At 34.4% G+C, this 24289-nt stretch overlaps 1 protein-coding gene across 1 annotated transcript; it reads left to right on the top strand.

Annotated features, from left to right (window-relative positions):
* The first annotated feature begins 1296 nt into the window (after window positions 1-1296).
* Window positions 1297-23594, top strand: LOC127725627 (basic proline-rich protein-like). The gene is made up of 6 exons (XM_052232717.1): window positions 1297-1400; window positions 12087-14502; window positions 17823-17954; window positions 20409-20582; window positions 21472-21627; window positions 23383-23594. The coding sequence occupies exons 1-6, from the start codon at window positions 1355-1357 to the stop codon at window positions 23429-23431; spliced, it is 2973 nt and encodes a 990-aa protein (XP_052088677.1). The 5' UTR covers window positions 1297-1354; the 3' UTR covers window positions 23432-23594.
* Window positions 23595-24289: the final 695 nt, after the last annotated feature.

Here is a 24289-nt window from a genome sequence, read left to right as displayed (position 1 = left end):
TTTCGTTTCGTTTCGTTCTGTTTTTATTCCGTTTCGCACTTTACAGGTACCTACTTATTTAGTCCTTTCTTAAATTTTAACCAAAAATCAAAATTTTCAAACTTTTAAAAAGCGAAATGATCAAACCTGCACGTTAAGTTTAGTATTTTTTAAAGTTTGATTAAATGTCAAAACTATAAAATTTTAAAACGAATTTTAGAATGTTAAAATTCTAATTATTGGTTGAAATTTTCAAAATTTCAAAAAATTGAATTTGTTTTTGGAATTTTGAATTGTTAAGTGTTACATGGACCTATGTCCAATAGTTGGTTGATCAAATTTTACAAAACAGACTTTAACAAAACCCTCACTATTGAATTAGCACTTTTTTATTCAACATGTGTGTTAGACAACAGTTTATAACAGATTATTAACTATTGTGTTGCATTGCTTTTGTACTAAAACACAAATTGAAGTCACATGACGCATGTTCCGTGTATAGCCTTCATCGGATATACTTTTTGAAGTATTCCGTCAAAGTCAAATAGGCCTAAACAGTACACCAAATCAGTCTCGGGTCAACTATGTCAGAGGGCATTGGAGCCTTTTAGTTTTAGTAGAATGACGATAATTTATATAAAAAAAAACCGGTAGAAGTGAAATTACGCTGTTTCAGTTCGATTTCTCAAATTCGTGAAAACGAATTTAAGCCTTTTTCACGAATAATAGCAAACACTTATAACGAATTAAATCCCCTTATCACAAGTCATACACATCTATGGTAACGTAGACCCGAAATTCGTTATAAAGATTTTAATCAGAGATCACGATTTCTTAATTTCGTGATTTCGAAATCGATTAATGTATTTGTGAGGTCCTTTACGTCTTCCCTATTACAGCATTTTATTATTCTGTAAGGTTGTCTTTTTTTAAACAGAAAAAAAAGTTATTCAATTATTTAAACTTCGTACATAATCGTTAAATGGAAGGTAAACCATTCAAAATTGTGCAAATCTCATAAAGAGTACTTGTCAGTAAATTATTATTGTATTTAGTGATTATTTACAGCGCATGTACGTGTCAGTACTGGTTATTTGTCACATATATGTAATGCATTAAAAATACATGGATCTTGTAAAAAACCGTTCTACCAAATTAATAATATCATGTATTGGTTGTTACGAGGGCATTAATCTGTCCGAATAGTACGAAAATAACACAGTCTTAAGCGACAAGTTGATTGATTGGGCTATTTAATAAACGTCTACCAATAAAATGGCCATTTATTGTTTTAGCTTTTAGTTCCGTCCCGTTTGCTTTGTTTCTCAAATGAAAGTTTTGATCTCGTAGTACTAGGAAATCAACATAACTAGTGATGGGATCTAGTCTTATATTAATTTCTTCTTGTTTACTTGGTTACGGTGAGTTTCTTGCTAAAAAATGTAAAATTGTTTAACATAATTCATACAGGAATAGAATGATCTAGAGGAAGATGATTTTGACAAGGTAAAGCATGTTTTTTCTTGTTTTCCACTATCGTGCGACGTATTCCTGACTAGGAGGTTTAACATGTTTAATAACGATCATGTGTTAATGCTGTGATTGGCGTAGTTAAAATCTATGTAGTTAATATTTTTTTTAATTTTGCTAAGCTCAAAAAGCTTAAAATTTATAAATCTTGGACAGAAAGAAATAATAAATAACGCATTTAAAACTCGAAACAACACAAAAATGAAATACAAACTGTAAATCCTGAAAAGGAGAGTACTGTTATTAAATCGTGACATAGCTTTAATGAAATTTGGGATTATTTTTCCAATAAAATATATAGAAATACATTGGAATGTATCATGAATATTTACTTATACGAATATATATATAGGAATGTTTCTATTATATTACTGGTCATATTTAATTTGTAAGACAGTCTAAGACATTAATTGGTATTTTACATATGAATGAACAATGGAACTAAATTTCCTTTTTCTTGCTTTCTTGTTTTTAGAATCGACTTAATGATTTCATGTTATGATAAAACAATCGGTAGTAAGGGGAATCATGATTTGTTTCGAATAGGCTTGGTAATTTGAAAAGAAGGAAATAATCTCTACCAAATACATATTCAAATTTTCGGTAATTTAATTGGAAATGAAAAAATCTTTCATTGGATATTAAGTCATTTGTTTCTACTAGGCATTGGCCAGTGCGATAGAGTGAAGAGGTTAAAGTACTGCTGGTCAAATATAAAAACAATACTCGGGGTAGGTGTCAATGACCCCATACATCTTCTTTCTATAACGGGTAGAATGTAACAAACCAAAATTAAGTAATAAAAGTTTGAAATAAAAAGACAAAATAAAATGATCAAAAGCAACCAGTCAGCTACTGATACAAACAATAAACAAACGCACACCTATATATATTGAGGGCAAAACAGAAAAAAAAAACAAACAAAAAGAAAATAAATCATTAAGGGAACGGGAGTAAAGAAAACAAAACCATTGTCAAAAAAGAAAAAAAAAAACAACACTTTTTTTGGCTTTACAAATTCCGATTAAAAATCCGGATAAATATATATTATTAATGTAAAAGTAGTCTCATTCGACTGAAACATCCGTATTATTACCCACTGGTCAACGCAAATGAATGGAAAGCATTTGTAAAATTTTTATTGGTAAAAGAACGTACAACACATGTTAATGGTCTGTTGTGGTGGATTCACATGAAAACGATGGCAATCTGGTGATGACGTCAGTTGAGGCTGAGTTTAACCCTAACACAGAACTTATCAAACAATCATGCCCTTTCGAGAAAGTCATGACCAAGTAGTAATTGATACGAGTTTCTATTGGACAAAATATACAGCACACGAACAATAAATGGGATTATTTAGAGGTCACTATTTAATCTTTAAAATAAAAAAAAAAAAGACTCCCAGGTCATAAACATGGTGGGCGCTATAAATTCTAGAACAATAATTGTTGATTGTGAAACAATGTTTCAGAGTCAATTTACCATGTAAATACGAGTACTCCGCGGTGTCCGGAAAAGACGGAAACTGGCATGTAAGAAATTTTAAAAGCTAGCAAAATAGTTTTCCTCGGTTGAGTGATGTATGATGGATATGTCTGGACTCTAGAGCGCCGTATCCCTTGCCTTTCAGTCATATCACGTAACTCACTACTCGGAGTACAAAATTTGTGCTCGAAACAAATCCAATATTTTCATTGGTTGATTTCTGAGTCTGAGTACTCGAAAGTTTTATGACCTTTTAGTCTAAAATATTGCCCTTCAACTGTTTGCAAGACATTTTTTAGAATGACGAAAGAGTCAAATTCCCAAATCACATCCCACACGACTTGATATCGACACGAAATTTGTAATTGTACATGTACTAATTAAAACAAAGAAGTCAACATGTCATTTACATATACATTTTTATGTACAAATTCTAGCAGTTTTATGAATAAAATGCCAAAAATAACTGTTCTGAATCAAAGATAGAATATTTGAATGAATCTGACAAGCGGAAAGATTGTGAATTAATTATCCCTTTGTATTTCGTTTTTCGTATACAAACATTTGATTATGGTAGTTTTTATTTCTGTCATAAAAATGAACGATAAGGTCCCACAGCGTACAGCAATGTGTGGTATGTTCTTTTGCAAATAAAGCTTAACAAAGAACACTGTCGTTGTTTAAGAATAGAGTGCTCCTTTTTGTAATTTTATTAGGGTGTTAAAAGGCGTTAACCAAATAACATTCACAGTAGGTATAGTGTCCGGCTAGGATCGTGGTTTTTCGAGTGATTTGATCGGGTTTTTTCGAGTGTGACCACTTTTTTTCGAGTGAAAATGATAAAAAATGTAAACAAACAGAATTACTTTCTGAAAAGACGTGATATAGAAGCTTGAGTTTAATATAAAAGGATATACAAGGTGTGTTAGTATTTGAGATGAAAAGATATTATCAATCCGACATTATTTTTCGTTCAAAAAGTTGAATTTAGCCTTACAATGCTTTTATTCCAAAAAACAGAATAAAGACATTTTTATACACATACCAATGCAAACGTCGATGGAAATGCATACATGGAATCCATATATCCTTAGATATACAGACACTTTACAAAAATTCTTGTTGTTGCATTGAAAAACGATATTTTGAGACTAAATTCATTTCTATGTGTTCGGGTTTTTTCGAGAGCAGTCCGGGCTTTTTCGAGTGCGTCCGTGTTTTATCGAGTGATTATACAAATTTAATATAGCTTAGAATGTTGTGTGTCAGTGTATTTACGTTTAAAAACAATAAATAAGGGATCAAATTATGTACTTTTTAAGGCACGAAACCAACGCATTCATCAGTTTAATAAAGGTGTACTAACATTTAGACTTTATAAACAAGTATCAGCCATCTGTATATATTGTTGTTTGTCACATCTAATAAATTACATGTACAGTATATATTCATGATGTCAACAATCTAATGTAAGCATAGACAATTTGGATTGAGACGTACGTACAAAGAGTGAATTAAGCTGATGAATTATTCATTTCATTGTTAACTATATATGAAATTTAATTCAGATGTTATTGTCAATGGGAATAAAAACTGGTCGTATAAAGTGTCTTTTAGTAGAATATTTTTTATTACATATAAAAAAAGAAGATAATGAGACAACTCTCCACAAGAGACCAAATGACACAAAATTTAACAACTATAGCTCACCGTACGGCCTTCAACAATGAGCAAAGCCCATACCGCATAGTCAGCTATAAAAGGCCTCGAAATGACAAATGTTAAACAATTCAAACGAGAAAGCTAACGGCCTAATTTATGTAAAAAAATAAACGAAAAACAAATATGTACACATCACAAACGACAACCACTGAATAACAGGCTCCTGACTTGGGACAGGCACATACATACAGAATGTGGCGGGGTTAAACATGTTAGCGGGATCCCAACCCTCCCCTAACCTGGGACAGTGGTGTAACAGTACAACATAAGAACGAACTATAAAAATCAGTTGAAAAAGGCTTAACTCATCAGATGGATACAAATAGAAATACATCTAACAAAAACAAATGCATTTTTCTGATTCTTCACTGCTGTCCAGTAGGTTTCTTACTCCTTTTTTTAATAAACACTGCGCCATGGGCGCATGATACGCTTGATATCAAACTCGCCGGAGCATCGTTTAATATTATATTGAAATTTTTAAAAAATAACTCGAGTTGATATCTTGCCATATCCATTATCACTCGTTATGAAACCTATAAATAATTTCTCAATGTCATATCAAAAATTTATAAAAAAAACTAAAAGGGAGGTAACCTTAATCTATATAAAGCAGTCACCAAAGTTTCATGAAAACTCCTCAAAGCACTTTAAAAATATTGTCCGAAAACTGTAAAATCGGCCCTTTTTAGCTCACCTGGCCCTTAAGGGTCAAGTGAACTTTTCTCATCACTTGGCGTCCGTCGTTGTCCGTCGTCGTCCGTTAACTTTTACATTGTGTCGCCCCGTGATGCTCAGATATATACGTCTAGAGTTTTAATTGCTGTTGAACAGATCACACTCTGAGCAGCTTAATAACTGTATTTTAATGTTAAGGATAGCGGATCATGTGCTACGCAAAATTTTTTTACAGAAATCTTCTCCTCCAATACTTATGGAACAAGTTCATTATAGATAGAGATAACTGCAAACAGCAAGAATGTTCAGTGAAGTAAGATCTACAAACAAGTCACCATCACCAAAACAGAGAATTTTGTCATGAATTATATTCTTGTCTTTAATGTAGAAGAGTGTCCATTGTTTAATATGCACTGCAGCACATAGACCAAGGTGAGCGACACAGGCTCTTTAGAGCCTCTAGTTTGTTTAATAAAATCCTATAACTCGAAAACGTAAAATCTAAAATTTATAAAATTCGAAAGGGAGGATACCTCAATAGATAAAAAAAATTCACCGAAGTTTCATGTAAATTGGTTACAGCGTTTTTGAGTTTTGTCCGACATGCTGACGACGGACGGACAACGGTATACCATAATACGTACCGTATAAAATCTCCGGGGTTCACCACGAAAAATATTATTAACTGTGACAGCAAAAATACCATAAAATGAAGTTGAAAAGATTATGAGTCTCCTGCACTATGTTCTTAAGACCTTTTTATAAAGGATCCAATAATTTCAAATTTAATACTGGAAAGTTGTGGTAGAATGTTTTCCGAACAGAAAACTTGCATTAAATTGAAAAAGGTTAATTTTGATCAACGTAGTAATATGTTTTGGTGATTTATTGAGAATATATGATATTTTCATTCATTAAATTACATTTATATACTACAAAAGTCAATTTTTAAATTCAGAAATAACTTTTTTCTTTAACAATTTTCGTTAAAAAACCCGAAACATTTGTTTAAAAACCCGGACGGTTTCACAGTTCCTCTCGAAAAAGCCCGGACAATAACAAACACTGAATTTAATGGTTAAATACAAGAAAATTGTGCTTCTTTGTTACTCAAAACATGTATAGTATTCAAAATAAGATGGGTAGTCACGTAAAAAACTATTATAATTACGAATTAGTAGTTAATTCACCTAATCGCATGTTTTATCACTCGAAAAAGCCCGATCTACACTCGAAAAAAATGGACAGATTCACTCGAAAAACCACGATCCTAGCCGGACACTATACCTACCGTGACATTTCGAATGAAGAAACGCTTCATACTAAAAATCTGCCTATGATCAATGGTTTTACAACCCTGAAATTACAAATAGAACCACTGAATTCTTATAATTACATTTTCATGCTACGAAAATGAAATTACGATTTATATCAAGCTTTACCTTTGTTTTCCTATGCATTGTTGTGACGTTGTCATGGTAAGCACGTGCTGTCATGAATGTTGAATTTTATTGGGAACACAAAAGAGTTATATAGTTACATGTATACAATGCATCAAAATGCTATATCGTTTTAAAGATAAATTGCGATTCTTATAATTATTCACTTTTAATATTTTTCATAAAAAATCTAGAAGAATAAATTGTGTTTCAATTCTATATTGCTGAAGAAAACCGGATTTGAAATTGGCCGACACCAGAAAAACCTCAAACCCAAAGAAGCTTAATGATGTTCGCTGCTCTGTTTTATAATAACAAGACTTTTGAAAAACGGATATAAATTGAAAGAATATAAACAACGGAATTAAAAAAGCAAGAAAAAATGATAGGTCCGTGTCCTTGTTTTAAGATAAGATCCATTGAAAATTTCGCAGGAAATGATTCTCTCTAGGTATTTCATACATGTAACATAAGAACCGTTTTCTCTATAAAAAATACTATGAAAAAATAACAAGGATTTTATAGGATTTTATAGGATTTTATAGGATTTTATAGGATTTTCAAAAATGGTTTTATAAATTATATGTAATAGAATAAGGAAAAGAAAAGTAGGGTTAACGGGCTATTTGTTTTAATGACACTGCATGAATAAAACCACATGATTCTAAATATCTGACAAAAAGTGAAAAACAAGAGCAGCGAAATCCTTAACAACACTAAAAGAGAGAAATTATAACTATTTTACACGGGAACTTATTGGTCATAGTTAACAAAGGACTTTGCCCTATCAATTTAGATGCGAAATACTTTTGCTAAAAAAAATGAAAGTAGAAAAAATAAAGAAAATGACATTGTTAAACGTTGTTAACGCGTGAAAATCATACAATCATGTTTTGGAGTTTAGTGTGACGTCCATTTTCACTGAACTAGTACACAATTTTATTTAGGGGCCAGCTGAGGACCACCTCCGGGTGCGGGATTTTCTCGCTGCGTTGAAGACCCATTGGGGGCCTTCGGCTGTTGTCTGCTCTTTGGTCGTGTTGTTGTTTCTTTGACATATTCCCCATTTCCATTTTCAGTTTTAATATATACTTCAAAGATTATAGAAGTGAATGAAATATGAAAGCGAGGAACTTATTTTTGAATTCAGTAAGAATATTTCTTTGAAATGGTCGTTTTCGCATTTGTCAGAACTGGAAAAGTTGTATTCATCTATTTAACAAAAAATATGATTTACCGAAACAAGCAAATCTGTTTTTTTAACGTATCTAAGTAATATCACGACAAATAATTATCTGATATAAAATTGACTCAAACAATTAACGGTCTGGGGTAAACTGTCACTTAAAATCTACGCTCTTTATTGTATGTGCACGTTCGGAAGACGCGCAATACCATATAGACAATGATCATGCTAAAGAAGACTCAGCAGAACGTTTTTACATACGATACCATTCATATCGAATTAAAGGTATACGTCTAATATGTTCAAGATTGATAAATTGAGCGACTTTACTTAATGTCCAGTGACAAATATTTCGTGCATATTAGGGACGAAAATAAATTAACAATTGATCCGATAAGTAAGTTCTGCAATGGAGGTAGACTGGGACTAAAAGCGAAAAAAAACAGCCACTGGAAACCGATTATATTGGATAGGAGCAGATATTAACATAGCAACAGGCCCTCTATGGACCCTAAAGCGTTTTGCTATGGTATTCTCCAGACAGGAGGCATCGGCTTTAACGTTCAAAATCCGAACCTCTATGACTGCGTATTTATACATCCCGCACAATCAAGTGAACGGCCCTCGTCAGCATAGATTTTACTGTTGTATGGGAGAAGGTGGTCATATTTCTTTACCCCCGGTCGAACCATTGGATTAAACATATAGTACAGTAAGTGTTATTTGATGCTGATGATGGGCGACTGTTTAACGTTCAGCGGTCAAATAAATACATATTCAAGACGATAGCATGTTAATGTAATATGAATATTAACATGCTTTGTACTAGATCGAGACGCTAGGTCGGATTTTTAACGTGCTAGTTCACAAGATAACAATCCGCAGTAAGACATGTCTCCCTACCCGAACACATTATTCTGACTCCGAGCCGATCAGTCTTTTCTCTTACTCCATAATGCCGCGTGCTAAGCGGAGAAGCAGCAAATACCAATTTTTAAAAGTCTTTGGTTTGACCCGGCCAGGGTTTGGAACACACGACCTCCCCGCACTCGAGATTAAGTGTTGGAAGAATGCAAAATGATAATTATGACTCTGGAGGTTTTCATTCAGGTTCTCAAGTTTGTCAACTTATCAAATCATCGGTAACTTCAACACGGATTCACAATAAATCTATTTAAATGTCGCGACTTCGCCAATCATCCCCAATTTACCACTTGCAGTGAAATAATTCATAGAATGCGACCATAAGTCGAAGTACACCATTGGCCAAAAGAATACAAGGAGGCGATACCAAAGGGCAACCAACCATAGGTAGAAGAACACCATAGCGAAAAGAATACAAGGTGGCAATACCAAAGGGGCAACCAACCATAGATAGAAAAACACCATAGCCAAAAGAATACAAGGTGGCAATACCAAAGGGGCAATCAACCATAAGTCGAAGAACACCAAAGCCAAAAGAATACAAGGAGGCGATACAAAAGGGGCAATCAACCATAAGACGAAGCACACCATAGCCAAAAGAATACAAAGAGGCGATACTAAAGGGGCAATCAACCATAAGCCGAAGAACACCATAGCCAAAAGCATACAAGGAGGCGATACTAAAGGGGCAATCAACCATAAGTCGAAGAACACCATAGCCAAAAGAATACAAGGAGGCGATACCAAAGGGGCAATCAACCATATATAGAAGAACACCATAGACAAAAGATTACCAGGAGGCGATACCAAAGGGGAAATCAACCATAGATAGAAGAACACCATAGCCAAAAGAATACAAGGAGGCGATACCAAAGGGGCAATCAACCATAAGTCGAAGAACACCATAGCCAAAAGAATACAAGGAGGCGATACAAAAGGGACAATCAACCATAGGTATAAGAACTTCATGGTTAAAAGAAAAAGGTGGAATATGCAAAGGGAGCAATCAACCATAAGTCGAATAACACCATAGCCAAAAGAATACAAGGAGGCGATACCAAAGGGAAAGTTAACTATAGATAGAAGAACACCATAACCAAAAGATTACCAGGAGGCGAACCAAAGGGGCAATCAACTATAAGTCGAAGAACACCATAGCCAAAAGAATACAAGGTGGCAATACCAAAGGGGGAATCAACCATAAGTCGAAGAAAACCATAACCAAAAGAATACAAGGAGGCGATACTAAAGGGGCAATCAACTATAAGTCGAAGAACACCATAGCCAAAAGAATACAATTAGGTGATACCAAAGGGACAATCAACCATAAATCGAAGAACACCATAGCCAAAAGAATACAAGGAGGCGATACCAAAGGGGCAATTAACCATAGGTAGAAGAACACCATAGCAAAAAGAATACAGGCGATACCAAAGGGGAAATCAACCATAAGTCGAAGAACACCATAACCAAAAGTATACAAGGAGGCGATACCAAGGGAACAATCAACCATAGGTATAAGAACTTCATGGTTAAAAGAAAAAGGGAGAATATGCAAAGGGAGCAATCAACCATAAGTCGAAGAACACCATAGCCTAAAGAAAAAGACGAATATACAAACAACAGTAAAAAATAATTCACAGAAACCAATATAATGAGCAAAACGAACCCAACCAAAATCTAGTGTGAACGCATGTGCACTGGAATAGGCGGCAGGTTGAAAAGTTTAAAGTTTACAACTCCTTTATTTCTAACAATAGGGATTTCAGTCTTTGTTAAGGATTTTCTTCTAAATCGTCCCATCAGCTTGCTAAAAAATAAATGGCAAATTGCTGATTCATGCATGCATAATGTAAATTCTTAGAACGTTAGCTCCAAACATTGTAAGTGTCGTGTTAATTGCATACAACGAGAATAAATTTCCATACACTATGACACATGATAGTTCAATGCCATCGTCTGAGGAAATGATTTGTTACTAATGAAAACATCATTCACGACAGGCCAATATTTATATACAGAAAATAATGTATGTTGCCATACAAACTATTATATAAAAGGGGATGTTGGTATATTCAATAGAACAATATCGAAATATTTTAATAATCAATACACTCATTAAGAACGGGTTAAGTTATAACAAAAAGTAATACATCAAAGCTAAAAACTTCAAATTGAGTAAACCTGATGAACCGTAGAGTTAAATGATACTTGCTTCTCACTGTCATTAAACAAACGAGAAACAAAGTCAATATTGTCGCAACCAATAGTCTACAATTGAAATATTTCATTCGAATCAAACCAAATTTGAAACATGAAAACTTTCAAAAATGTATGGCTTTCACTTGCTCTTTTCTCGTAAACGTGCAGAAGAAAACACACGAAAGAGGGGTTTCCCGCCTAATTTCGATGAGTTACAATCATCACTGATTTCCTTTGTTCGACTGGACCTACTATCACAATGTATCATCATATTTGTTTTTTTCAATAGCTTTTTTTACTAACATATATAAGTAAGGTTTTCCATTAATTTTATAACAAATTGAATTATATCGAAACAGAATACATTCTTGTCTACATTACACGGGCATGATAAGACATAAAATAGAATATAGCAAAAAATCTTCTTTCTGTTTTCGGCGTGCTTGATCTTTGGACAATGGTAATGTACGTTACTCAGTTCAATACAAGTTAACATGTGGGGGGACGAAGTTTGTTTTTACAACAGAAAATCAGGTTTTTATTCTCCATCAATGGCATTACATAAGATTCATAAATTATTAGTACAGAAAAAGTACATAAAATCTATAAAATCGGTATAAAAGAAACAAAAATAATAACAAAAACCCAACAATTATAACCAATACAGAGTAACAAAGAATGCTCTAAGTTAATAAAGGCTAATAAAATAATACTTTACCCACTGAATGTAATATGCTGCCCTACACTGCTATCTATTTATTTAAGACACACGAAAGTCTTGATGGTCTTAATTCTCGATCATGCAAGATTTATGTTGACAGTAGTGATATCAACAACCTTTAAAAATGTTATGATGGCAAGTCCGGAAATATTCTAGATAGAGTTTGTAAATTTTGTACTTTTCAAGAATCTAACAGATGTTTATTTATATTTTTCAGCTGTCCTAGTAAATGGGTTAAGTGGATCAGCGCCTGAAAACGGGCCAAGATATGTGTTTTCCGGTGGTGCTACATCTCGTAATAAGCCGCAGACTGCTGGAGTCAAATTTTCTGCTATAAGAGTTAACGACAATAATCAGAGGTTCACTATAAAACAAGGGAAATCTATACCACGACTTAACCGACCTCAACCAGTAGCAGCCAATTTTTACCAGCCAGCTCCAAGAGTTCTTCCATCAAATCAAAGGACACGTCCTCAACTTTCACCTCCTTACAAGCCTGGACCCCCTGTGCCAGCTTCAAATAGGCCCGGACCTCCTATGCCAGCCTCAAATAGGCCTAGACCACCACTGGTAGCTTCAAATATGCCTGGACCTTCTATTCCAGCTTTAAATAGGCCTCGACCCCCTCTCCTAGCTTCAAATATGCCTGGACCACCACTGACAACATCAAACAGTCCTGGACCTCCTCTACCAGCTTCAAATAGGCCTGGATCTCCTCCTCCAGCATTAAATAAACCAGGACCCCCTCTACCGGCTTCAAATAGACCAGGACCCCCTCTACCGGCTTTAAATAGACCTGGACCTCCTCTACCAGTTTCAAATAAGCCCGGACCACCACTGGCAGCTTCAAATAGACCTGGAACTCCAATGCCAGCTTCATATAGGCCTGGATCTCCTCCTCAAGCATTAAATAGGCCAGGGCCTTCTCTACCGGCTTCAAATAAGCCAGCCCCTCCTTCACGACCACATGTAATACCTCCAGTTGCAGCAAGTCGACCTAGTCTATCAAATGCCCCTTATAAACCTTTGACACCTCCAAACGGTGCTACTGCAATTAGGCATAGATCTCAGATGTCTTTTTCCGGACTAAACCAAGGCCAAGCAGGAGTGACTTTTTCGGGACAATCATTCTATGAACCCAATGCAAGGCCAACCTTTTCAAGTAGTAGGGGAATAGCTGCAGGCGCAAGAACAGTAGGAAGCGTGGGACGTCCAGTTCCAGGTTTTACGCCGGTAGTTTCTGCTGTAGGAGTACCAGGGACAGCACCAGGTGCCGCACAATTAGCAAGAAAAGCAACAGGAGTGACCCGTGTTGGACGACCAGCATCTGAAACAGTACCAGGGGCCAGTGCTGGAACAAATTCGGGTTCAGCATCTGGTTTAGTACGATCTGGAAGACCTGGAGCAGTGCCTGTTGCGTCAGATTTTATTTATAGGCCAGTACAGGCTACACGCGTAGGAACGACACTTGTAAATAAACCAGGTTCAAGGGCACCTTTTAAAGGACTTGCACCAGCAGCACCCGTTGGGGGACCAGCACCAGTGATACCTGTTGGAGGATTAGCACCAGTGGCACCCCTGGGAGGACCAGCACCAGTGGCACCTGTTGGAGGACCAGCACCAGTGGCATCTGTTGGAGGACCAGCACCAGTGGCACCCGTTAGAGGAGCAGCACCAATGGCACCCGTAGGAGCACCAGCATCAATGGCACCTGTCAGAGGATCAGCACCAGCGTCACCCCTGGGAAGACCAGCACCAATGGCACCTGTCGGAGGACCAGCACCAATGTCATCCGTTGGAGGACCAGCACCAATGGCACCTTTTGGAGGACCAGCACCAGTGACACCCGTTGGAAGACCAGCACCAATGGCACCCGTTGGAGGACCATCACCAATGGCACCCGTTGGAGGACCAGCACAAATGGCAACCGTTGGAGGACCAGCACCAGTGGCACCCGTTGGAGGACCAGCACCAGTGGCACCTGTTGGAGGACCATCCCCAATGGCACCTGTTGGAGGACCAGCACAAGTAGCACCTATTGGAGGACCAGCACCAATGGCACCCGTTGGAGGACCAGCACCAGTGGTACCTGTTGGAGGACCAGCTGTAAGTAAAAATCAAAAAGCTCAAAATAGCATAGGAGGACCTGTCTTTAGTACAAAAACATCTAGGGAATTTGTATTCAAAGCTAGTTCAGGAAAACCTGCACCTGCTGGGTCTTCAAATGTAAATAGAGGACCAGCAAAAGCAGCACCGATTGGAAATTCAGCACCAACTGTAAAAGGATCAGCACCGGCAGCACCTTTAGGAGGACCAGCACCTGTTGGGGGAGCGGTTGTTGCAGAACCAACGCCAAAAGTACCTATTGCAAAACCAGAATCAGTAGTACCCGTTGCAGAACCAAAGCCAGAAGTACCCATTGCAGAACCAACGCCAAAAGTACCGGTTGCAAAACCAGCATCAATAGTACCTGTTACAGAACCAACGCCAAACGTACCTGTTGAAAAACAAGCGCCAGAAGTACCTGCACCTGAAGCAGCTGCTGCACCTTCAACTCAGAACACAATGTGTAGCTGGTCACCTATCTGTGGTAATGATGGTAGCACCTATCTTTCCAATTGTGCTTTACCGAGGTAAGAGTGTTACACAATAATATCTTAGAACTGCTTAGTGTGGCACCAAAATCTTACTTATAGCCTGCGAGTAAAACTCACTTATTTCACTGCAATTTTCCTTTCATTCTGCACTTTATATGTAAATGAATATTATGTTTGAACTTTATACATTTTTTTTGATAAGTGCAAAGATAATTATTTAATGTTGTTAATTAGATTTGCTTGTAATGTTTATGTCGAGAATATACTTTGATAAAAAGTATAAGCTCCACCCTTATCTGTTACAATAAGACTATTGGTGATATCAAGTCAATAAATTATGACAATCAAACAGTGGGGTTCGACATACCGAAAGAAATGACTCATCGGTTTATTCTCTCTTTCACAAGTTTCGTTATATTGCTTTTTAAGATTCTAGTTCTTTTATTGGATTAGGAAATATCTAAATCGTTTTACATGTAACCAAGAAGCTTCTTTTGTGAAGCGGGGGAATTCCACCACCTTCTGATTAGTGTGATTTAAAGTATACAGTGGTGATTTAAATTCTTAAAACAGTAATAAACTGGGCCCGTATGCATAAAGCTACTTAAGTTAAGATTTTCCTTAGTAAACACTTAAGTTAAGGAAACTACGCCCTTTTTACCTAAGAGGTATGCATAAAAAATCTTAAACTAAGTATTTCCTTAGTAAAATCTTAGTTGTTTTAAGTCACGCCCACAAAACTTAAGTGGTATGCATAAAACCCCTTATACTAAGAAAACGCCTAAGATTATACTTAAGTCTAAGGTACCTATAGAGAGTCTCTATAGAGCTACATTTTGTACCTTAAATTTTCAAAAATAGTTAAAAATCAGTCGAAAGTATGCGTTTTTTGCAAAACATTAATAGGTTAGCTACCATTTAATTGATATCAGTAATATTTCGTTTGTTTATTGCTAAATATTAACGATTATTGTAATTTTCTTAAAATCACGTATAATCAACAAATCGAGAGATAACAGAGGGTAGTTATATAACTTCATTCAACCCTTATTTCTCAATCTCGTTGTTGTGTATACCGAAAAGTACTCAGTTTTTACACCCATGGAATTCATGCAATTATTTTTCTTTTGGTTACTCTGTACGTACATGTTTATACAAATAATTTTGAACGTTATATTGTTTAAATACACCGCGTGGTATCAATTGGAACCGTTAGTAAAAACAGTATGAAGGAAGGAAGAGATGAGGATTTTTGGCATGCAAAATTCTGTTTTCTGTGTGTGGTGATGGTGGGTTTTTAGCTCACCTGGCCCGAAGGGCCAAGTGAGCTTTTCTCATCACTTGTCGTCCGTCGTCCGTCGTCCGTCGTCGTCGTCGTCGTCCGTCGTCGTTAGCTTTTTACAAAAATCTTCTCCTCTGAAACCACTTGGCCAAATTTAACCAAACTTGGCCACAATCATCATTAGGGAATCTAGTTTAAAAAATGTGTCCAATGACCCCGCAAACCAACCAAGATGGCCCCCATGGCTAAAAATAGAACATAGGGGGTAAAATGTAGATTTTGGCTTATATCTCTGAAACCAAGGCATTTAGAGTAAATCTGACATAGGGTAAAACTGATTATCAGGTCAAGATCTATCTGCCCTGGAATTTTTTTAGACAAATCTGACAACCTGTTGTTCGGTTGCTGTCCCTGAATTTGTAATTTTAAGGAAATTTGCAGTTTTTGGTTATTATCTTGAATATTATTATAGATAGAGATAAACTGTAAACAGCAATAATGTTCAGCAAAGTAAGATCTACAAATAATTGTCATGAACAAAATTGTCAGTCGACCCCTTTAGGAGTTATTGCCCTTAATAGTCAATTTTTAACAATTTATCGTAAATTTTTGTAATCTTTTACAAAAATCTTCTTCTCTGAAACTACTGAGACAAATTTAAGCATACTTGGCTTTAATCATTATTAGGGTATCTAGTTTAAAAAAAATTTCCGATGACCCCGCCTTCCAACCATCATGGCCGACTTGGTTTGAAATAGAACATAGGGGTAAAATGCAGTTTTTGGTTTATATCTCTGAAACTAAAGCATTTAGAGCAAATCTAACAGGTGGCAAAAATGTTCATCAGATTTAGATTTATCTGCCCTGAAATTTTCAGACGAATCCGACAACCTGTTGTTGGGCTGCTGCCCCTGAGTTAGTAATTTTACAAAAATTTTGCAGTTTTTTGTTATTATCTTAGATATCATCATAATATCTAATATCTAATACTATTAATTATGATTTTAACCTTATATTACATGATTTCCAAAGCATCAGTAAATACAGGTGAGCGACACAGGCTCTTGAGAGCCTCTAGTTTTTTGTTTTTTTTTGGGGGGGGGCATCGGTTGAATTTTCAATTATTTAGATTTATTGTAAAGATGTAGCTAGGGCAAGTTTCCCCTAATTTTGTTTCACTTACTGGGACGAAATTGGAAAGTTTTATGACCTACCCCGTGGAATTCGAAGTTTACATAACGTATTTGTGATACCTAAATCGTATTTAATAATTTTTCATATTTTCTTATATATTCAGTGATATATTGCTGTTACCGAAAATATTGCAAATTTCAAATTTTGCGTAGAGAGAAGACTTTAACCTAAATAAATTATTGTATCCGAAAGAAGACTTAGTAATCACTTCCAATAGATTTGTCCTTCTCGTCATTTTTGGATTATTGATCAAATTTGCCTAAAATCTAGCAAGAATGCATGCAGTTTTGAGTCATCTTTAGACATTGATAACTTTCTAGTGAAATATTTGGAAATACGCTAAGATGTTGATATATAATACCTTTACAGTAAACATATGAATCTAATAATGGGTGTTTTAGTAAAGATTGTAGAACTTTTGAAAAATGCCGTTGTTCTTATATGAATTCACGGAAATTTGATCCTACCCCTTTTTATTGTTCTAAAAGGGAAGTGATAAAAAAGTGTATTACATTTCGAAATAGATTTTTAAAACCCAAAAAAGAAATTGTAAGCAGGGGTCTGGAAAGGGGGACGGCAGCCCACCAGAAGCTGAACTATTACAGTAAAATTCTTATTGAAAACAATTTGTTAACAAAACTATTTGTAAGCATATGCTAACAATGCTACACTGGGCTACATTAATATTAAATCATATCAGAAAGTTACTTTTATATCTAAACTTGAAGTCACAGTTTTGTAGTTTTTGATAACTTCAATGACTCCACATAAATTTCTATAAGTACACGTACAGTTTTTTTATTTTTTTTATTTTCGCATGTTTTTTTTTTTAAGTATAACACCATATGAATCATTTGATAATAGTTTTATTTTACTTTAGTGGTGTAGGAAAAGCATGTGACGGATATTGTCCATGTAAAGCGGCATCTAAATGTGGCTGTGAACAATGGTATAGTCCACTTTGTGGTGTTGATGGCGTTACTTATGATAATGAATGTGAACTCCTTTGTGCGTAAGTATACATTCAAATTATCACTTCTACGGGTGTCACATGTAGAGCAGGATCAGCTAAATCTTCCAGAGCACCTGAGATCACCCCCTTTTTCAAGGTGGGTTTTGTGTTGCTCATTCTGTAGTTTGCTATGTTATGTTTTGTAGATTGTTTTTTTTTTTTATTTATTTTTTTTTTCGCTTTTTGCAATGGTGTTGTCAATTTCTCTTTTATTTTCGCTTTTTGCAATGGTGTTGTCAGTTTCTCTTTTATTTTCGCTATTTGCAATGGTGTTGTCAGTTTCTCTTTTTTTTTCCCTTTTTGCAATGGTGTTGTCAGTTTCTCTTTTATTTTCGTTTTTTGCAATGGTGTTGTCAGTTTCTCTTTTATTTTCGCTTTTTACAATGGTGTTGTTCGTTTCTCGATTATTTTCGCTTTTTGCAATGGTGTTGTCAGTTTCTCTTTTATTTTCCCTGTTTGCAATGGTGTTGTCAGATTCTCTTTTATTTTCGCTTTTTGCAATGGTGTTGTCAGTTTCTCTTTTATTTTCGCTTTTTGCAATGGTGTTGTCAATTTCTCTTTTATTTTCGCTTTTTGCAATGGTGTTGTCAGTTTCTCTTTTATTTTCGTTTTTTGCAATGGTGTTGTCAGTTTCTCTTTTATTTTCGTTTTTTGCAATGGTGTTGTCAGTTTCTCTTTTATTTTCGCTATTTGCAATGGTGTTGTCAGTTTCTCTTTTTTTTTCCCTTTTTGCAATGGTGTTGTCAGTTTCTCTTTTATTTTCGTTTTTTGCAATGGTGTTGTCAGTTTCTCTTTTATTTTCGCTTTTTACAATGGTGTTGTTCGTTTCTCGATTATTTTCGCTTTTTGCAATGGTGTTGTCAGTTTCTCTTTTATTTTCGTTTTTTGCAATGGTGTTGTCAATTTCTCTTTTATTTTCGCTTTTTGCAATGGTGTTGTCAGTTTCTCTTTTATTTTCGCTATTTGCAATGGTGTTGTCAGTTTCTCTTTTTTTTCCCTTTTTGCAATGGTGTTGTCAGTTTCTCTTTTATTTTCGTTTTTTGCAATGGTGTTGTCAGTTTCTCTTTTATTTTCGTTTTTTGCAATGGTGTTGTCAGTTTCTCTTTTATTTTCGTTTTTTGCAATGGTGTTGTCAGTTTCTCTTTTATTTTCGCTTTTTACAATGGTGTTGTTCGTTTCTCGATTATTTTCGCTTTTTGCAATGGTGTTGTCAGTTTCTCTTTTATTTTCGTTTTTTGCAATGGTGTTGTCAGTTTCTCTTTTATTTTCGTTTTTTGCAATGGTGTTGTCAGTTTCTCTTTTATTTTCGCTTTTTACAATGGTGTTGTTCGTTTCTCGATTATTTTCGCTTTTTGCAATGGTGTTGTCAGTTTCTCTTTTATTTTCCCTTTTTGCAATGGTGTTGTCAGTTTCTCTTTTATTTTCGCTTTTTGCAATGGTGTTGTCAGTTTCTCTTTTATTTTCGCTTTTTGCAATGGTGTTGTCAATTTCTCTTTTATTTTCGCTTTTTGCAATGGTGTTGTCAGTTTCTCTTTTATTTTCGTTTTTTGCAATGGTGTTGTCAGTTTCTCTTTTATTTTCGTTTTTTGCAATGGTGTTGTCAGTTTCTCTTTTATTTTCGCTTTTTACAATGGTGTTGTTCGTTTCTCGATTATTTTCGCTTTTTGCAATGGTGTTGTCAGTTTCTCTTTTATTTTCCCTTTTTGCAATGGTGTTGTCAGTTTCTCTTTTATTTTCGCTTTTTGCAATGGTGTTGTTAGTTTCTCGATTATTTTCACTTTTTGTAATGGTGTTGTCAGTTTCTCACTTATTTTTGCTTTTTGAAATGGCGTTTTTAGTTTCTCGATTATTTTTTCGCCGTTTGCAATGGTGTTGTCAGTTTCTCTTTTATTTTCGCCTTTTGCAATGGTGTTGTCAATTTTCTCTTCGACTTATGAGTTGTCAATTTCTCTTCGACTTATGAGTTTGAAATATTCCTTAGGTATCTTCCGCATCTTTGTTATGAACAATAAACATGTATTATCAGAAAATATAAATCATCTAAACGGATTAAGACAAGGTAGTGTGAGCAAAGGTGGCATGGTTTTAGTTTAAACAGTATTTATTAATGAAAAATGATAACAATGAACCAGTACAATTTTACATAAATTTCTAATATGGGATTGGTTTTAGATACTTATAGAAATGTTTCGAGGAAAAGAGTCATAGAAAGTTACGTTTTTAACGTCTATTTTAAAATAATGTCTTTTAAAAGAATAAATATTCAAAATCTTCCTGAATATCTACAATATCAAGCAGACTATATCAGTAAAGAGCATGTTTTCCATTTATATCGTATTTCTAGCGTCTTATAGGCTATTAATTCATAATCAAATATCATCGTTCATTTATCTGATTTTATGTATATGCTTTCAAATTGCACTGTAACTGATATTTTCTTCATGTAAACTGCAGGCAGGTATCGGTGGATTGTGACGGAGTGTGCCCATGTCCAACAAAACCACAGCCTACACAAACGTATATGCCAACATTAGTTCCCCTTCCAACATGTCAGTGTCCAGAATATTATTACCCAGTCTGTGGAGTAGATGGACAAATCTACGATAACGATTGTCTCAGAGATTGCGAGTATGTACTTCACTGTAAATGTTTCATTACACAGAATATCGCAGTAATAGCAATTCCATACAAAATCATCAAAGAGATATTTTGAAAAACACAACATTCATATTTTAAAATTGATATGATAGTAAACAAGTAATTTTGCACTTTGATATTCAATTAGGAATTTAATATAATCACCAAAAAAAAACAAAACGCACCATCTCCATTAATTTATTTTGGATAAAAATCTCTACTGTATAAAACTTTTTAAAAAGTGTTTGAAATGAGTAAAACAATTTTTAAAAATATTTCCGGTGTTCTAAACATCAAATTCTGTGAAAACACATTGTCAAGTTAGAAACGAAAATATGTTGCCAAATATGGGAAAACTTAAGTCGCGTGCATGGTTTTACGTGAAAACAACGAAAAATAACTTTCTTTGTGGTTAGTTGCGTAATCGTTTACTGATCTTATGACCAATTTAAAATTGACTAACTTTTTAGTTTTGACGTTTACTTACATGTAAATCCCCATCACACCATCACCAGTAAAACGATTTATGTTTCTGTAAACCGTTGATTGTTTTTAAGGTTATGCTTAAACTATTCTAGAGGTCTGCAATCTTTTGTAACCATAAGAAATTGTGAAAATGCTATATATGGGAAGAAATGGTTCGTCATTTATATTCCTGAGTCTATTTACAATAAAAACAAATCTAATTCAACATAGATAAAATAAGGGGACAGTGTAGTTTACTGTTCAAATCTCAAAAATGGATTAGGAATACAAATCAATGTAACAAACACAAATTGAGGTCATGTTTAAAATGCTTGATACGTTTCAAAACGTAAATTAGGTTATGATAAAAGTAAACAATATAAGATCTATCTTATTTGTGCATACTATACTTCAGAGGCGTTGCTAAAGACTGTGATGGCACCACCTGTCCATGCGGCGATAACAATTCACAGATCATGGAAGTTAGTGGATGTGGTTGTAGTAATAACTGGGACCCTGTTTGTAGTCAAGACGGTCATACATATAGGAACTTGTGCTTAGCTAAATGCAGGTATGTTTCGGATAAACATTGATAAATCGATAGTGTTTCGTTTCGTATAAAAATAATTATTTTAAGTTTTCTTCTTTCACAATGATGACCACTCAGTAAGCCTCTATATAAAAATACATTTCATAAAGATAAGTGATATGTACGGTAACTGCCTATCTAAGCCATTTATTGTTGCAGATTTCTAGACGAAAAATAAACAAATGTGTTATTACTCAAGGCATTTTATGAAAAAAATTAGGTCAAAAGATCGAATTCTTTCTCTTTTCGTTGCTACGTTAACACAAAGACGTCTTTCTTTATGCTCTGTGGTTGTCTTAAATTTTGCTTCTAGTTGTAAGTCGTATATTTAATTGATGTTATACACCAGGCTTTTTGCGATTTATTTAGGTTCCATCATAATATGTTCCTTAAATAACTTTTCGATCGATATAAAAGAGTACCATTTGAATCGACACTATTGGAATTTTTTATCTTGCTATAAGATGTAAACTGTATAGTTCATCGTTTAGGACCTTCCTGCAATTGTCAAGATGATGGAAAAAGACAAGTTTAAACTGGTTTCTTTGATGTATTGGATATTTGTTATTGAGATATTTGTTTAATGTGATCCACCCCATGTCCTTTTATTTTACCACATGACATTAACTATACCAAAAAGATCAACAAACACCGAGTAAGAATTCCCAATTTAAGATGACATCAAATTTAATTCAAGAATATATATAATAATTAGCTTTAAAGTATATTGCCAGCGACAATGGTCACATTCCAAAGATTTTTTACTTTCGTTCACCAATTTGACCTTCACCTCATTTTACTTATTATTTGCCATTTTTTACCGCATGGTAGTTTGATATGCTTACCTTTCTTGATAAACGTGTTACCACGTCTGGTATTGACAGTTTGTAGAGTATTATGTTTTTGCTGTTCGTTTAGGTCTAATTTTATTTGTCCATCATCAGTCTCGTTTCTGTATTGTTTTCTGAATTTTCAATTTCCCTTTTGACATAGCTACATGTATATAACTGTATCTTTTTTCTCTTTTTTTATTCCACAATCCTATAGCAGCAGCCATATTATAAAGACAATATAAGCAATACTGTGAACATGTAATTCACCCAACAACATGTTTTCGATACATTGCTATTGAAAAACTTTGAAATGAACAACATTTTAGAATTTTCAAACATGTTTAAGATTTTATCTGAAGGTCACACAAATTTCTTGTACTTATAGAAACTGTTATTGATACTGGCATAAGCCATCATCGTTGTCGTCATCATTAACAAGACATACTTAATCATCACAAAACATACGTCAACATCACAAAAAAATTATCTTTTATTCCTTTTATAGTATTAGATTTAATAAAAAAAAAAATCTTTGTATGCAAGCTACTGTTGTTTTCTTTTCATATTTATTATGAAGTTGACTTCATAAGAAATAAAAATAATCTTTGTAAATTTGATGCGGCTGTCAACAGAACGTTTTACTTTTGTCCTTTCTATTTTACATAAATTGAGCAAATACTATATGTTTAATTTAAACTACTATATGAATAATATATCACGACATAAAACTTAAAAATATACATTAGTTGAATCACCTAACAAGAGTTTTTACGAATTTTTTTTATAAAAAAAACCAAAAAACCACACACAATATGAATAATAAATTGTTTGTTGTTTACTATTGTTTTAAAGATTTTTTATTTGAAAGAATTGACTTTAATTTGATTAACCTTTTTCTTTTCAGTGGAATAAGTGAACCAGATCTTGCTTGCTCATCCGGCTGCCCATGTTAAAATGAAGAGAGACAATCATAAAAAAAACTTTTTGTCGTTTTTTTCCAGGTCCCAACATTTTGATCATTACCATAATGTGTTACGAACAGTTATAGATTGTGCATTGATCAGCGTTCACAAAATCCTATGTTTTTTGTACTTGATTAAAGAGCGGAAGATTGAATTTGTTCAGACTTCATTGTTGAAATACTATCAAATGTGGCGATTTGAATCGAGTATCATCTACCTTCCAAGTATCAGTACTCCCTAAAAGATATATGGAATGAACATTGAGTTCTGGTCATTTAATTTAAACTAACATATTGAGTGTTGAATTTTAATAAGTGGACGCGATATACCAGAGCTTGTTTCCTACCAGGGTTTACTTTGCTTAACACATTATTGCCTCTAAAATAAACAGCTACTGAACAAAAGGTTCAGAATAGACAGATTCTATTCAAACTTTGTACAGCCGTCATCATGGCATTGACTTAAATGAATTCCGGTTTTCAATTAGTTCCTATTTCTTAATTTTTTATGTCTTTTTTTGTTTGGTCGTATACCTGACGTTCCGGCTTCTAAATTGTATCTTTTTCGTTGCTGTTCCCTACATTCCTGTTATATTCCCGTTTTAATGCATTTGGTTCGTTTGTTGTTATTTTAAGTACACGAATCGAATGATTACAACAATATTTATTATAAACAAAACGACTTTTTCCTTCTTATTTTAATTTGCCTTTCCTTCATGATGATGTTCCGCTGGTTCTTTCCTATGGAGAATATTCCCCAGGTGGTTTGACATGATGATGTTCCGCTGGTTTCTTTCCTATGGAGAATATTCCCCAGGTGGTTTGACATGATGATGTTCCGCTGGTTCTT

The sequence above is a fragment of the Mytilus californianus genome, unplaced genomic scaffold (assembly GCF_021869535.1).
Source record: "Mytilus californianus isolate M0D057914Y unplaced genomic scaffold, xbMytCali1.0.p SCAF_15, whole genome shotgun sequence".
NCBI classification, from domain to species: Eukaryota; Metazoa; Mollusca; class Bivalvia; order Mytilida; family Mytilidae; genus Mytilus; species Mytilus californianus.
The sequence above is the reverse complement of the archived record's forward strand: the minus strand, read 5'-3'. Positions and strand labels throughout refer to the sequence as shown.